Below are 17,644 nucleotides of genomic sequence, written 5' to 3' on the forward strand. Positions count from 1 at the left end.
AGAGCATATTGACTTCAAAGTGAACCCCACATTTGTATCAACTTCACAGGTTACAGAACAAAATGAGAAATGGGGACTCTCTAAGACCTTAAGGGATGTGCACCTGAAACTGCTGCTACAAATCTTTTAAGCTTTTCTGAAATGCCAGGCACTTGGGAAATATCTGGTTATTAGCCTGAAAGGCCATGAAAGTTTGTATATATGTATATTAGGATAAACAAATATTCCAACTCCATTCTGTAGCCATTATTCATCCTCTAAAAATAAAAAAAAATGAATTTGTAGAAATGCAAAATGATATTACTTTTGAGTAATTTCTGACTGGTTTATGTAGTTTTCCTCTTTTAGAAGGCTACAGCAAGACTTTGAATACTGCCTCAGACACTCACTTTGACTCTGGGCAAGTTACTTAATCTCTCTTAAGTTTATTTTCTCATCTATAAAATCAGAATAATAATAATAATACCATTCTCACATAGATGAGGATCAAATGAGACAATAAATGTAAAGTATTTTGTAGTCCTAAAGCTTTATTATATTATAAATATCATTGTTACCAATTCTTAGTTCAAGACCATTCATTATAGGCACTTAATAAATGAATAGTATTTAATTAAATATGTATTGTTTTTAAAAGATTAAAAACTGTATGATATCTTGATTCTGGAAAATTTTTGTAGTAATAGCAAACTTGTAATCAATAGCTGAGTTAGCTGTTAGTTCCTTGATGTAAACTTGAAAAATCAAGTTAATTCATAATTTTGACTCTGTTCCTCATCTACAAAATGAAACAGATAATCTTCAAAGTTTCTTTCAAGCCATAGATTATATGATTTCATTTTTTCGCTATTTCTTCTTTTTTCATAAATTAATTAATTTTGAGTTTTCAATATTCATTCCACATGATTTTGAGTTCCAAATTTTCTCCCCTTCTCTCCCCTCCCTCCACCCAGAGATGACATGCATTCTGATTACCCTTTTCCCCAGTCTGCCTTCACACTTTTATCATACCCCTTATCTCCTTCCCTTTTACTTTGCTGAAGGGCAAGATAGGTTTCTGTACCCTGTTTTCTCCATATCTTATTTCCTAGTTGCATGAAAAAATAATTTTTTAACACTTTGATTTCTAACTTATCTCCCTCCTTCCCCATCCCCACTGAGAAGGCAAGCAATTCAATATAAGCTATTCATGTGTAGTTATGCAAAACACTTCCATAATGGTCATACAGTGAAAAACTGACTAAATTTACCTCCATCCTATCCTGTCCCCCCAATTATTCTAATTTTTCATTTGATCCAGTCCCTTTTCAAAAATGTTTGCTTGTGACTACCCCTTCCCCCAATATATCTTCCTTTCTATCCTCTCCTCCTTTTCCTCTTCCTCCATACTTTTCTGTAGCATAATATTCCCAATTGAGTTTGTTATTTCCTTCTTAAGTCAAATCCAATGAGAGTAAGATTCACTCATTCCTTCTCATCTCCCCCTTCTTTCCCTCCATTATGAAACCATTTCCTGTTTCTTATATATGAGATAACTTACCCCATTCTATCTCTTCCCCTTCTCCCAATATATTCTACTCTTTACCCCTTAATTTTATTTTTTTAGATATCATCCCTTCATATTTAATTTACCCTTTGACCACTATCTATCCATCCATCCATCCATCCATCCATCCATCCATCCATCCATCCATCCATCCATCCATCTATCTATCTATCTATCTATCTATCTATCTATCTATCTATCTATCTATCTATCTATCTATCTATCTCTATCTATCATCTATCTATCTATCTATCTCCTCCAACTACCTTAAAGCTGAGAAAACTCTGAAGGGTTGCACATACCATATTTCCCTGTAGGGATATAAATGGTTGAACTTTATTAAGTCTTTTATTATTTCTCTTTCCTATTTACCTTTTCACACCTCTCTAGATTCTGATATTTGAATGTCAAATTTTCTATTCAGCTCTGGTCTTTACATCACAATATTTGAAAACCCTCTATTTTGCTGAATGTCCATTTTTCTCCTGAAGGATTATACTCAGTTTTGTTGGGTGGATGATTCTTTGTTTTAATCCTAGTTCTTCTAACTTCTGGAATATCATATTCTAAGCCCTTCAATCCCTTAAGATGGAAGCTGTTAGATCTTGTATAATCTTGATTGTCTTTCTACAATATTCAATTTGTTTCTTTCTGTCTGCTTGCAATATTTTCTCCTTGACCTGGGAACTCTGGAATTTGGTTACAACATTCCTAAGAGTTTTCCTTTTGGCCTCTCTTTTAGGAGGTGTTCGGTGGATTCTTTCAATACTTTGCCCTCTGGTTCTAGGGTGTCTAGATATATATCAGGGCAGTTTTCCTTGACAATTTCTTGAAAGATGATGTCTAGGCTCTTCTTTTTTTGAATCATGGCTTTCAGGTAGCTCATTAATTTTTTTTTTAACATCAATTAACTTTTTTTTTTCATTTTTAACACAGTTCATATCACATAAAACAATTCCAACTTTTGGTCAGGTGATACTTCTTTTAAAGCATTTACAATATAGACCACAAATGAATTTTTTTTTTAAGATTAACCAACTGAGACACAACCTCTTTAACTAATTGTCTCCACACTATCACTAAGAATTAAAGGACCCTAACTTATTGTGGTTGGTCTAAAGTCCTAAGCCTAATAGCTTAATTTTAGACTTAACCTCGGATGTTCCTCTACTAACACTCTATAATTTAGTAGATCTAGCATTAAGCTTACAAACCTTTTGATTATAGGAACTTGCCACTAATAGTAGGGACATTGAAGTGAAACAATATCTCCCCAACTTCATGTCAATTCCAGGCAGGAGTAGATTGTCAACTTGCATTCAGTCAGGCTTAAAGTCTGCCAGGGGAAATTGAGTCAGGAGAATCCTGCCTAAGGCCAGGCTGAACAGCTGCTCTCCCACCCTTCCCATGAGGTCACCTTTTTTCAGTTCATACCAGCATCTCACAGGCTTACTGGCATCATGGATTGGAGGCTCAGATCACCTTTGTTGCTGTCCATACCTGGAATTAGACTCAGAAGAACAGTCAGTTAATAGTCCCATAGATTCTTAAAATAGCAAGTTCCAATAACCAGGTTTCAGATATGACTATAATTTCATATTAGCTAAGGAACATCTTTTGAGGCAAGTCTTCAGTGGCTTACATGGCTTTCTATACATATTCTAGTTCCTGCTTAAACAGCAATCATAAAATCAAATTTACCATTAAAACCTTAACTTTTCAATCAACGCCAAATTTTACCCAAGATTACCTGCCTCTAGGAAACTGAGACTAAAATTCTTTTCCCCAAACTAAAGATGTCTCTGATTTAGTCTCAGTAATTAATTCAGTCAATTGTTTTAATACTAATTGCTTTTACATCACTTTGTAACATGTCCAATGTTTTGCCCCATCTCTCTCTTCCCCCACCCCCTAATACCTTGCCTCTGATTACCCCTTCCCTCAATGTACCCTCCCTTCTATCACACCCCACCCTTCTCTTATCCTTATCTTCTCTCTTTTCTTGTAGGGCAAGATAGATTTCTATACTCCATTATCTATGTTTCTTATTTCCCAGTTATATGCAATAATAACTCTCAACATTTGTTTCTAATACTTTGAATTACAACTTCTCTCCCTCCTCCCCTCCCTCCCTACTTACTTATTCCCACTGAGAAGGCAAGCAATTCAATACAGACTAAATATGTGTCATTTTGCAAAGACTTCCATAATAATCATGTTGTTTAATACTAACTCTATTGCCCTCTATCCTACTCTATCTCCCCGTTATTGTTTTAATCCTTCATTTGACTTTGTTCCTTCCCAAAAGTGTTTATTTCTAGTTACTCCCTTCTCACGTTTGCCCTCCCTGCTATCATTCCCCTCACCCCACTTGTCACTTCCTCCCCTACTTTCCCGTAGTGTAAGATAGGTTTTCATTTCAAATTTAGTGAGCATGTTTTTCCCCCCTTAAACCATATGGGAAGAGAGTAAGCTTCACTATTCCCCTCTCCTCTTCCCCTTTTTCTCCTCCATTGAACAAGATTTTTCTTATCTCTTTTATGATTTATAGCCTGTTCCATTCAATTTCTCCCTTTCTCCTCCCAATATTTTCCTCCCTCACCCCTTAATTTTTATTTTATATGTTTTTGTGGATATCATCTCTTCTGACTCAGCTCAACCTGTACTCTCTGTATATGTGTGTGTGTGTGTGTGTGTGTGTGTGTGTTTATGTATAATTCCTTCACTTACCCAAATACTAAGAAAAGTCTCAGCAGTTAAAAATATTATCTTTCCATGTGGGAATGTAAATAGTTCAGCTTTAGAAAGTCTTTTATGATTTCTCTTTTCTGTTTACCTTTTCATACTTCTTTTGATTCTTGTGTTTGAAAGGCAAATTTTCTTTTCAGTTCTGGTCTTTTCATCATGGATACTTGAAAGTCATCTGTATCATTGAATGATCATTTATTCCCTTGAAGTATTATACTCAGTTTTGCTGGGTAGGTGACTCAGTTTTAATCCCAGTTCCTTTGACTTCTAGAATATCCTATTCAAGGCCCTTCAATCCCTTAATATTGAAGCTGCCAGATTCTGTGTTATCCAGATTGTATTTCCTCAATACTTGAATTGTTTCTTTCTAGGTGCTTGTAGTATTTTCTCCTTGACCTGGGAACTCTGAAATTTGGCCACAATATTCCTAGGAGTTTCTCTCTTCACGTCTCTTTCAGGAGATGATCAGTGGATTCTTTCAATATTTATTTTGCCCTCTGGTTCTAGAATATCAGGACAGTTTTCTTTGATAATTTCATGGAAGATAATGTCTAGGCTCTTTTTTGATCATGGCTTTCAGCTAGTCTGATAATTTTTAAATTATCTCTCCGGGATATATTTTCCAGGTCAGTTGTTTCGCAATGAGATGTTTCACATTGTCTTCTATTTTTTCAAACTTTTGGTTTTGTTTTTTAACTGCTTGGTTGATCTAATAGGCATTCATTTCCCTGAACTTAATTCTCTCTTTCAAACAACTATTTTGTTCAGTGAACTGTTGAACCTTCTCCTCCATTTGGCTAATTCTGCTTTTTAAAGCCTCCTTCTCCTCATTGGCTTTTTGGACCTCTTTATCCAATTGAGCTAGCCTCTTTTTAAAGTTGTTATTTTCCTCAGCATTTTTTTTTTGTTCTCTTTTAGCAATCTGCTAACTCTCTTTTTAAGATTTTCTATTGCCTGAGTCTAGTTTAAGTTCACTTTGGAGGCACTAGAGGCAGGGGCCTTGACTTTCTGTGACAGTATGCCTTGTTTTTCCTCATCTGAAAGGATGGCAGGAAAGTAACCGTCTATGGTCTTATCTTTTCCCATTTTTTTGGCCTTTTACCAGTCAGTTGCTTGACTTCTGAATCTTTTGTCAAGAGGATGATCCTATTGCCCCTACTCTCCCCAGTTCTGTATTCAAGGCTGAGATTCGACTCAGCTGCTCAATTTCCCTGGGGCTTTGGGTAGGAGTGGGGCATCACTCAGGGCTGAGGTTTAGCTCAGCTGCTCTCTACCACCAGAAACTTTAAGATGAACTACTTGGCTAATGGACCTGGGTTGCTTCCTGTCCACCATAGCTACCTGCAATCTGCTTCTGCTGCTGCCATCACCTGGGGCTATTGCTGGAGGAACATTTTTTCCCCTCTTGCCCAGCTGGGAAAGTGTTCCCACACTGACCTTTGGAGCTTTCTTTGTTGCTTGTGGGTTGAGGGATCTAGGGCTCTCCCTGGTGGGAACTCTGCCCCAGAGGTTTGTTCAGGTCCTGTTCCTCCCAGTACTGCATGGCCAGGGCTGGGCTTCATTCCACTCAGTGTCCTGTGAGATAGACCTTTACTCTCAGCCTTCCAGGTTACCTTTTGCTGGAAAACTCTTTCTTTCTGTTTTTCTGTGGCTTCTGCTGCTCTAGAATTTGTTGAGAGTCATTTTTTACAGGTATTTTGTGGACTACGGGGGGAAGTGCTAGAGTATATGTGTCTTTCCACTCTGCCATCTAGTCCATTAATTTTCAGATTATCTCTTTTGGATCTATTTTCCTGGACAGTGGTTTTTCTAGTGAGATATTTCACAATGTCTTCTATATTTTTTTCATTCTTTGGGTTCTGTTTTATAATTTCTTGATTTCTAATAATGCCATTAGCTTCCATTTCCTCCATTCTAATTTTGGAGGAATTATTTTATTCAGTGAGGTTTTGGACCTCTTTTTTTGGTCAATTCAGCATTTTAAGGCATTTTTCTCATTGACTTTTTTGACTTCTTTTGCCATTTCAGTTAATCTATTTTAAGGTGTTATTTTCATCAGTATTTCTGTGGGGTCTCCTTTAACAAGGTGTTGACTTATTTTTCATGAATTTCTTGCATCACTCTCATTTCTCTTCCCACTTTTCCCCCTACTTCTCTTACTTGATTTTCAAAATCATTTTTGGCTCTTCCATAGCCTGTGACCAATTCATATTTTTCTTGGAGACTTTGTATGTAGGAGCTTTGACTTTGATGTCTTCTTCTCATTGTATGTTTTGATCTTTGTCACCAAAGTAAAATTCTACAGTCTGAGGTTTTTGTTGTTGTTGTTGTTTAACACTGTCTGCTTATCTTCCCAGCCAAATACTTGACTTTCTATCTCTTTGTTAAGATAAGATAAGACTTTGTTTCTAGTGTGGGTAAGGGTGAAGGGGAGGTGTGTGTTCCCAGGGTTCAAAGGTTTTGTATCAATCTCTTGATCCCCCATTATCTGTGGGCCCAAGGGTCTACAAGCAGCTGCCACTGCAACAGTCACTGCTGCTCCTGCTGCTGCTTCTTCTGCTGCTACCACCACTTCCACCATTTACATAGGTCCCATAGAATTTTCCAGTTGACCTTCTTTGCTGGCTTTGGTGTTTGTGGATTGAGACATCTGGAAACTGCCACAGCTGCCAGTGATTCAGTTACCTAAGGACTGCTGCTGCCTGTCTGTGCCTGATATAGCTCATGCTGGACTGTGCTTCCCTCCCTGCCCTGTGCAATATACGCTTTGTGTTGATTTTCCAGGTTATCTTGGGCTGAGTATTTGCTTCACTCTGCCATTTTGAGGGTTCTGTAGCTCCAGGATTGGTTTAGAGTCATTTTGTTACAGGTATTTGGAGTGCTTTGGGGGAGCATTCAAGCAAATCCCTGCTTTTTCTCAGCCATCTTGACTCTGTCACTGTTAGTATTTTAAGAACAATTAAAAGGAATATAATGGGAAAAATCAGTAAAACTGATCAATAACTAAAAAAAATCTTTGTAATTATGCATAAAAGATCATGAATATCCCTGTTCTGTACTTCTGCAAAGGATTTGTGGGAGGCATCCTTTCATGTCTCTTATTTCTTTTAAATTTTGCAACATTGATTTCTATTGTTTTATTTGCAGTTGCTTTTCTTTCCATTTATGTTATTTTAGTTTCTGTGCATATTATTTTCCTGACTGATAATTTTCTGTAGTGCTATTAGATAGGAAAAAAATGTTTTTCTTCTTTGTCATAGCTTATATTTAGCTGTAACTTTTTAATTCAATTTGCCTTTTTTCTTCCTCAATGGTAACTTGTGATTTTCCTGAGTACTGATAGAAGCTTAAAAACACCCTCAGTTTTACATTTGTCATTTTCAATAGAGAATTGGGAATTAGAATTCTTGCATTTGTAATACTACATGAAAGCAATGAATTCTAATGTACTTACCTTATGATGGTTTCAAATAATAGAGATAAACATTTTGTAATTACCTAAAATCTATCATTTTTTTAAAAGTAGAATAACAATTACTACACATTTAATAACAGAATCCCAATATAAGAAGGTTTGGTCCTACCTTGGATTTATTTGTGTTACAAATAAACAAAACCTGTTAGTCTACAAATATTTTCTGCCATTTGGTGACCCTCATCTGTATCAGTAAGGAAATTTCACTGAAAATTAACATGCTAATGAAGAGCTGTGACACTATCGTATAAGAATTATAAACAATGATCTTATAAGGATTATGAATTTTATCTTATGAGAATTGTACAGAATGGTCATCACAACTATTATTTTTATGGATTGTTATATTAGAATTACCCTAAGTTGCCAATATTAACATAGAATGAAACATATTCTAACTACTTGAGAAATGCCAAAAGATATTATAGAAAATAAAATCACTGTTTGTCGACAGATCATGCATTCAATTCAATATCATTATAAGACGTAGAACAAAAATAATTCAATTCACAGTTCTGATTAATGAGAGTAGTAGTATAAAGATAAAGTTGAGAAACTGTTGATTAGATAAACAGATAATTAGTGAATACCTTGAAAAGTAAATGGTGATTACTAAGAACCCTTTTATTTCAAGCAGGTCATGTCTGACTAACCTAGATCAGAGTAATGCTGCAGCTAGGGTTTACTTCCACTTTAGGAATTCTTTTGACCACATTTCCTGCTATTCTTGTTGATAAGATGAGGTGTTAAAAAGGGGGTGGTTGGGGTTCATGTTGTCTTGGGGTGGGGGAAGGGAGAAATGGGAAGAAAATTTGGAATTCAAAATCTTGTGGAAGTGAATGTTGAAACCGAAAATAAATAAATTATGTATTAAAAAAGATTGACCAATGTTGACTAAATCATAATGAAGATAGATGGATTTAGAATTAGTTCAATGGCTGGAACCAGCTGTTAATGATTCCCTTTTTAAAGGCTTAATAGAAATTTGAACTCCTGTCCTAGGACTCTGTGTTGGATGCTGTACTCTCTACCATTTTATCAGTATCTTGGATAAAGTTATAAGATCATGGTAGTTCTTGAACCCTGCTCTTATCAGGAATGGATTAAAGGGGGAACAATACATAGATCTCTCCGTCTGTCTATCTGTCTGTCTATGTGTATATATATGTATGTGTATATATATATATATATATATATATATATATATATATATATGTATGTATATATAAGGGTATAAAATGTCTTCTAAATTCAGAAAGAAATAAAAGACTGGGGGGGAGAGGGAGGGGACAAGAGGATAAGGAAGGGATGTTTAGAGGGAACTCTACTCACATCACATCTAGGTTAAAGAGATTATATATATATATATATTCAAAATTCAGATAGAAACAAGAGGGTTAGGAGAAACAGTTCTATGGAGAGGATAAGGGAGAGATCTTTGGGAAGGTATATTAAGTAAAAGGAGGGTAAGGTAGTGGGTAGAAGTAAAATAGAGGAGTCAGGAGGGATAGGAAATAAGAGATACATACAAACATAAAATCAAAATCTGGAGTAGAATTCATTAGGGAAAAAAGCAAGAGTAGTAAACATGACCTCAGACAAAATTAAAGCTAACATGTTGTATCAGTGCTCAAATAGATTCAGGAAAAAAGACGTCAAAATGAAAGAAAGATAAGTAATTTTGTTGAAGTAGAAAGTTATGCCATTGGTCTACTCTGGCACCACTCCGATGTAGGTCTTTCAGAGCTTTTCATTCCGCTCTCCAAGGCCTACATATGTAGTAATGCCCCGAAACACTCAAAAAACCCATTCATGATTCCTAGTTATTGACATATTGTCCTAAGGATTAGCCATGTGTTCATAAAAACACACTTTTAGGGGTAAAATGCATTGGATCAAACAGGAAAAAAATACAATAATTATTCATCTTATACAAAATGACAGTATACTTAATCTTTACTCTCTTAAAATCTTAATATATATTTTTTTAATTTAGTCAAGTATGTTCTAAGTGTAGCTATGATTGTCCACTCTGTTCCTGGAGCTAAGGAGAGTTCATAGATTTCAGATAGAAAGAACAGGAGTTACAGAATGAGTAGAAATGGAAGCCAAGAGAGATCAATGTTCACTTTTCTTTTTTGTATATTGGAATTTAGAACCTTTTAATGAGATTAGTAGCCTGATTTAATTTTGCTTAAAGTAATATATGTCATTTGCCTCCTCCCATCCCCAACTATTTCTGTTTAAAAAAGGAATGAGATTAAAATATCAACGTGTAATGAATACCAAATGAAGTAAAGTTTTTTGGAGGTATATCAGTTATTATGTTGTAATTAAGTGTTGGGGCTAACAAAAATTTGAAGAAATTGTTTTTGACAAGGTAATTATTGAATCTTTCCAAAAAATGATTATTCTTCCATGATACTTCATTTTTGCAAGAAGGAACAGTACTTAATGAGATAACAAAAGAACATCAGAAACAGCAATGAGTTTGAGGTGTTCCTTTTTTTTTTTTTAATTAAGAATTAGCTTTGGAAACTAAATGTTTGATGATAAAGAAAAGGCTAAAACTATCTTTAAAATCTTATTTAGAACTGTCTAATGGACACAGTGCAAAATTATTCTAACAGTGATTATAAGAACAAAGAAATTTCTATTTTGATTTCAGTTGGAAGTAGCTACTGTTATTTGTGCAAGAAGATATGTGGTCACTTGTCAAGGCTTACTGCCTTCTGTGGCTAAAGAGGCAAAGTAGCTCATTGATTCACTCTTTATACTGTCAAGCATTCTATACAGGAGAATTTCCTAGGTGGAGACTTGGTAGGCAAACATTATGCTACTGACACTCAAATGGCTAAGCTATGAGATCCAGCATTTACAAATAGAGATTAATGTATTGTCTTTCCTTTAAGATAAGATTTAAGATATGATTCCTTTAAGATTTTCCTATAATAAGATCATATTCCCTCTCTCAAGTGAAGTTTTGTTGTCATCATTAGTTATACTGGTACCTGTAGGAATTAGGATAAAAGAAACAGTGCCTTTCTACTCATTTAGTTCTTTCTTTTTTTTTTTTTTTTTATCTTCTCAATTTCAGCATAAAGAACGTAACTCCAAAAGTAGGAGATCCTGAAACACGTAAAGCTATTCGCCGTGCCTTTGATGTATGGCAGAATGTAACTCCTCTGACATTTGAAGAAGTTCCCTACAGTGAACTAGAAAATGGCAAAAGGGACGTGGACATAACAATCATTTTTGCATCAGGTTTTCATGGAGACAGCTCTCCCTTTGATGGAGAGGGAGGCTTTTTGGCACATGCCTACTTCCCTGGACCAGGAATTGGGGGAGATACTCATTTTGATTCAGATGAACCATGGACCCTAGGGAATCCTAATCATGATGGTAAGCACAAAGTTTCATTTATATTTTCTTATATTTCTTTCCTTTTCCTTATTTCCCACTTTTTCCTCCTTCCTTCCTTCCTTCTTTCTTTCCTTCCTTCCTTCCTTCCTTCCTTCCTTCCTTCCTTCCTTCCTTCCTTCCTTCCTTCCTTCCTTCCTTCCTTCCTTCATCCTTCCTCCCCTCCTTCCTCCCTTCCTTCCTTCCTTCCTTCCTTCCTTCCTTCCTTCCTTCCTTCCTTCCTTCCTTCCTTCCTTTCTTCATAACTTCCTTCCTTCTTTCCTTCCTTCATTCCACTGGAAATTGTATCCCCAAAAAATAGGTATTCTTTCACCATCGTCTTTAAACTTATGGTGCCAAAGTAATTGGTGAAACAGATTATGATTTTCATACTCATTGTTAACTTTAAACAACTATAAGTGTGTTTTTCACTCATTCTAGGAACTATGCAATGGAGAGTAGTCTATACTTCATATAATGTTCTACATTTTCTTTCAAGTGAAGGTCAAATACTATTCATATATTCCTTTCATACTCTGAAAATGGGTTTAAGTTTTCTATGTCTAATTTCCACTATATTTTAGGGAAAGATCTTAAAATATCCATGTTTATATCAAATATAATTCTACTTTCCTTTCCTTCTTCGTTGCAAAGTGTCCCCCTCAATTCTAACCTTTGCCAACCCTTTTTATGTGTGATGAATACTTCCTGTCTGCTCCACTGCCCCCTATAACATCAACAGCATACCATGTTATCCAATTTCTCTATCATTTACTCAATTTCTCTATGTTTCCTTTTTTCCTTCATTATAGTGCCCATTAGTCCCCTTATGTTGACCTTTTCATCTGAGCTGGTCCATGGATGTTTAATTTAATATTCTCTTTATTCTTCTGTCTGCTTTGGTGTCAAGGAAAAGCCAACAACACTAAGAATTAGACCTGTCTAAAAGTAGAATGAACCACTTCAAGAAGTGTTAGGCTTCCCCTCCTTGGAGATCTGGATGATCATTGGTGAATATTTTATAGTCAGGTTTCCTTTTCCATTATTAATTGGACCAGATGACTGCTGTGGTTTTGTCTAATTTAGAACTTTTGTGATTTCACAGAATAGAAAATGAGACTCAAGAAACTCAAGTGATTTACCCAAAGTCACTAAGAGACAGGGTTGGTACTCAACCTCAGGTCCCTGATTCCAAGTGCTAGAATTTCTCTTTTCTAACATTTTGTGCTATATTTTAAATAACAGAATTAATTTTTACTCATCCTTTATGCTACTTTCACATAGACATCTTTGATTTTTCTTAAATATTCTAAACATACCCTTATTTAGTTTCTCTACTTTTTTAATAAATTGAATCTTTAGTAATGTTTTTCATCTCAATTCTTTAAACTCAATAATGTCTTCTTCAGTTAATCTTACTATTATCCATGTATTGAAACTCAAGGTAAAAGATTATGAATTTTATATACTTGTACGTTTTTGCATAAAATCAAAAGAATAGTAGCATGATTCTGGACAGTGAACCAAATAGTTAAAAGGAAAAAAAAAATACAATCTTGATTTTCCATTTGTAAAATGAGGCTCCAATTAAGCCTCCAATTTCTCACCTATGAAATACATAAAATAATTCTTACAAAATGTCAACAATTATGTAAAATTTCCTCAAATCATTAATAATAAGAGAAATGAAAATTTAAAAATTCTCACTTTTTATACCCGTCAGATTGGCAAAGATAAGAAAATTGATTGTTGAAGAATTGTGGAAAAATAAGCATGTTGATACATTCTTGGTGGAGTAATCAATTAATCCAATCATTCTGGAAGTTTGCCAAAAGTCATTAAACTAGATATTAATTTAATACTCTCTTCTCTCTGTCTTGATGTTAAGGAAAAACCAACAACTCTAAGAATTAGGCCTGTCTAAAAGTAGAATGGACCACTTCAAGAGGTGTTAGGCTTTCCCTCCTTGGAGATCTGGATGACCACTTGTTGAATATTTTATAGTAAGGATTCTTTTTCAGCTATTAATTGGACCAGATCACTGCTGTGGTCTTGTCTTGTACTTAGCAATAGAACTACTATGTATATGCTATGAGGTATAGACATCAAGGGGAAATAAAACATAACAAGTTCACTGATTTTCTAATAGAAAAATGTTATATAATAGTATAGTTGAGGATGATAGCTCATATTCAGAAGGAAAAAGTTTCATATGGAAGTAAGAGCAATCTCTAAGAACTGAAGAAATCTGACTTTCTCCTACAGAATTCCCTTTTGTATGAGGTGGCATAGGGTAAATCATTTAACCTGTTAAACCTTAGTTTTCTTATCTGTGAGTAGAGAAAATAAAATTTTCTTTTTAGCTCTACTAGTATGTAGAAACTAGTGATAAGAAAATGGAGGGGAAAGGAGTAGTTTATTTCTCTGAAAAGTTTAAAAACAGGGCCAAAGAAAAATGTGTGTATGTGTGTATGCATACCTGTGTTTCAAAATGGATGACTATACAATTTTGAAGAAAGGATTGAAGTAATTAAGGAATGAAAGTTTTAATTACCATCTGTATTTAGATTCATGTGATATTTATATCTCAATTTCTGACCAATAGTCCAAGTTTTATATTCCATCTCATTCTACAATTACTAAAACATTCTCACCACTGCCATTTTTCCTCATGGAAGACTGCTTGTTTTCTGTTACAATGCCCAAATAATCTTCCTTAATAATCACTTTTACCAACATGTTCAATGCAAAAAATTCAAATGAAATCCTCTTAAAACTATGTACTATATTGTTTGATAATCATTTCACTTGTGCTAATCTTCTATTCCCTACTATATTATAAGCTCCTTGAGGTCTATTACATCTTAGTTCTCAATTTCTTGGAGCCTATGGCAGCAGAGTACCTTCTCCAGAACTGACTCTGCAATATCTTAGCATTAGGAACTAGGAGGAGGGATGTTGCTTCTGGCATTGTATAAGGGGAGAACTGAATACTACTTTGTGTATAGTATATAAGATCAGTCTTTTTCATTTTTAATTATTTTGAGATAAGACTTCAAGAACTGTGTAGAATACATGTTCAGCCCAATACTATCTCCATCACTGGGATCTCAGAGTTCCCGAACTTTTGAAAATCATGAGAGGAGACAGGGCCAAGTTGGCAAAGTAAAGGCAAGACCTCACTATGTCTCTCCCCCCTCTAAACAATATTAAAATAATGTCTCAAAACAAGTTATGAAGCAGTAGAACCAACAAAAGAAAGGGGTGAAACAATTTTCTAGTCCTACACAATTTGGAAGATTAGCAGGAAAGATCTTCCTCACTGGGGTGAGAGTAAAGCACAGTCTAGTCCACTCCAGTAAAGTCCATACCATCAGAGACCGAACCATACAAGCTAGCAGCACATATTAAGGACCACTAACTGGATGACAGATTCTGGAGCTCTCTACCCACAGAATGAAAGGTGTTAGAGAAATGACTAGAAGCAGATAGAGGAGCCATTACTGTCAATGAGAGGAAGACTTTATTGTATTGCCCATACATGGTTCACCATCTCAGTTGTAAAAGAGCACTAGTAGGAGTGGGAACACTGAACACAGTTCCAGGGTAAAAAAAAACATATTTGAGGTTGCTTACAGACTAGAGAACAGGGCAGTAGAGCATTGAGCACACCTCTCTTTAAATCATACCACCTTTGAAGAACTGAAAACTTGCACATCCCCAGAACTACTTCTGAAAACAAAGAAATGAAAAACATGAAGCTTGGGGAATCTTCTTAACCCTGGGAGCAGAGTCCAACTTTAACTTAAAGTTAAAAGGCTGGAAAAAAAATGAGCAAGCAAGAACAATAAAAATGCTGACCATAGAAAGTTACTGTTGTGTCAGGGAAGATCAAAACAAAAAAAATCAGAAGACAACAGAACCAGAACAGTTACATGAAAGCCTCAGAGGAAAATGTCAATGGTCTGAGACCACTGAAGAGCTCAAAAAGTATTTTAGAAATCAAATAAGGGAGTTAGAGGACAAATTGAGAAAAGAAATGAGAGTGATGCAAGAAAAAAAAACATAAAAAAGAGTCAATAGCTTGGAAAAGGAGGCACAAAAAATTAGTGAATAAAATAACACCTTAAAAAACAAAACAGGACAATTGGTAAGAAAGCCACAGAATTCCTTGAAGAGAACTCCTTAAAAATCAGAATTGGCCAAATGAAAAAAAAAAGATGAACAAAAATTCACTGAAGAGAAATACTCATTAAAAATTGACCAGTGGAAAAAGCCATATAAGTTCACTGAAAAAATGAACTCCTTAAAAAGGAGAGTTGGGCATGTGGAAGGTGATGACTCCATGAGACCAAAAAAAAAACCATCAAAAGAATGAAAAAAAATTGAAAAAAATATGAAATTAGTAAAATAACAGACCTGGAAAGTAGAAAAAGGAGAGACAGTCTGTAGGAACTGTTGCACTCCCTGAACAGCATGATGAAAAAAAAAAGAGAGCCTAAACACAATCATTTAAAAAACAATCAAGAAAAAGTAAAGTAAAGTAGAGGTAAAGTAGAAATAGACAGTAAAATAGAAATTAAAAGGATCCTCCAATAACCTGCTAAAAGAGATCCAAAAATGAAAACTCCCAGGAATTTTATAGCCAAATTCCAGAGTTCAGAGGTGAAGGAGAAAATATTGCAAGCAGTCACAAGGAAATAATTCAAGTATCATGGAGCCACAGTCAGAATAACATAAGATTTAGCAGCTTCTACATTAAAGGATCATTGGGCTTGGAAGATGAAATTCCATAGGGCAAAGGAGCTAGGGTTACAATCAAGAATAATCTACCCAGAAAAACTGAGTATAATCTTTCAAGGGAAAATATGGAAACTTAGTGACATAGAGAATTTTCAAGTATTCTTGATGAATACATCAGAGCTGAATGAATATATGTATGTATATATATATATGTGTGTGTGTGTATATATATACAATGCGTGTATACATATATGTATGTATGACATGGCAAATACAGGACTCAAGAGAAGTATAAAAAAGTAAAAAGGAAAGGGAAATTGTAAGGGATTTAATAAGGTTAAACTATTGACATTCCTACATGAGAAGATGGTACTTTTAACTCACAAGGACTTTCTCATTGTCCAGGCAGTTAGGAGTGTATGTGTGCGTGTGTGTGTGTGTGTGTGTGTGTGTGTCTGTGTGTCTGTGTACACAGATGGCACAGGTGTTACTTGAATATGAAGGGATGATATGTAAAAAATAAAATTAAGGAGTGAGACAGGGCTATATTGGGAGAAAGGAAAAGGGAGAGGTAGAATGAAATAAATTATCTAACATAAAATAGGCAAGAAAAAGCTTTTATAATGGAGGGGAAGAAAGGGGAGGTAAGGGACAGTGCGTGAACCTTATTCTCATCAGAATTGACTCAAAGAGGGAAGAATATATACACTCAGTTGAGTATAGAAACCTATTTTATCTTACAGGAAAGTAGGGGGGGAAGGAGATTCTAGAATTTTGGGGTGGGTGGTAGAAGAGAGGTCAGATTAGGGGTGTGGATGGTCAGAAGTAACATACTTTTGTGGAGGGACAAGGTGAAAGAACATAAAGAATAGAATAACCAGGATGTGGGGAATAGGGTGGAGGGAAATAGTTAGCAACTGTAATTATGAAAAAAAATTTAGAAGCAAGTTTCTCTGATAAAGTCATCATTTTTCAAACATATAGAGAATTAAGTCAAGTTGATAAAATTAAGAGCTCTTTCCCAATTGCTGAATTATCAAAAAAGTAAAAACAGATTCATGATGAAGTAATCAGAGCATCAATGGCCATATAAAAAAAAATGTTCTAACTCCCTATTGACTGGAGAAAAGCAAATTAAAACAATTCTGTGGCACTACCTCATATGTATTATATTGCCTCACAGGACAGAAAAGGAAAATGACAAGCGGTGGAGGGGATGTGGGGAAAATGAAGCATTAATCCACCGTTGGTGGCATTGTGAACTGATTCAATCCTTTCGTAGAGCAATTTGGAACTGTATACCAAAGAGATATAAAATCTTGCATACCCCTTGACCTAGCAATACCACTACTAGGTCTGTACCCCAAAAGAGATAAAACAACAAAAAAGAAAAGGGAACATATGTACAAAAATATTTATAGCACCTCTTTTCTGGTGTCAAAGAATTGGAAATTGAGAGAACACCCCTTAATTGGGGAATGTCTGAACAAATTGTGGTATGACATTTTGATTTAACATTATCGTGCTATCAGAAATAATGAGCAGGATGCTCCCAGAAAAACCTGGAAAGATTCCATAAGCTGATGCAAAGTGAAATTTTCTATGTACAAAGTAACAGCACTATTATCAGCTGTGAATAAGTTAGCTATTTTCAACAATACAATGATCCAATACAACTCTGAAGGACTCTTGATGAAAAATTCTATCCTTCCCTAGAAAAAGAATTGTTGATG

General features: G+C 35.1%; 1 protein-coding gene across 1 annotated transcript in view; it reads left to right on the forward strand.

The window, feature by feature from the left end:
- The window catches only part of MMP16 (matrix metallopeptidase 16), a 390,977-nt gene that overhangs the window by 210,024 nt on the left and 163,309 nt on the right, over window positions 1-17,644 (forward strand). Inside the window, exon 5 of the mRNA XM_072603624.1 lies at window positions 10,867-11,171. Within this exon, the coding sequence (XP_072459725.1) occupies window positions 10,867-11,171 (305 nt within the window). The remainder of the gene's footprint in view (window positions 1-10,866; window positions 11,172-17,644) is intronic.

This window comes from Notamacropus eugenii, chromosome 4 (assembly GCF_028372415.1).
Source record: "Notamacropus eugenii isolate mMacEug1 chromosome 4, mMacEug1.pri_v2, whole genome shotgun sequence".
In the NCBI taxonomy this organism is placed as follows: domain Eukaryota; kingdom Metazoa; phylum Chordata; class Mammalia; order Diprotodontia; family Macropodidae; genus Notamacropus; species Notamacropus eugenii.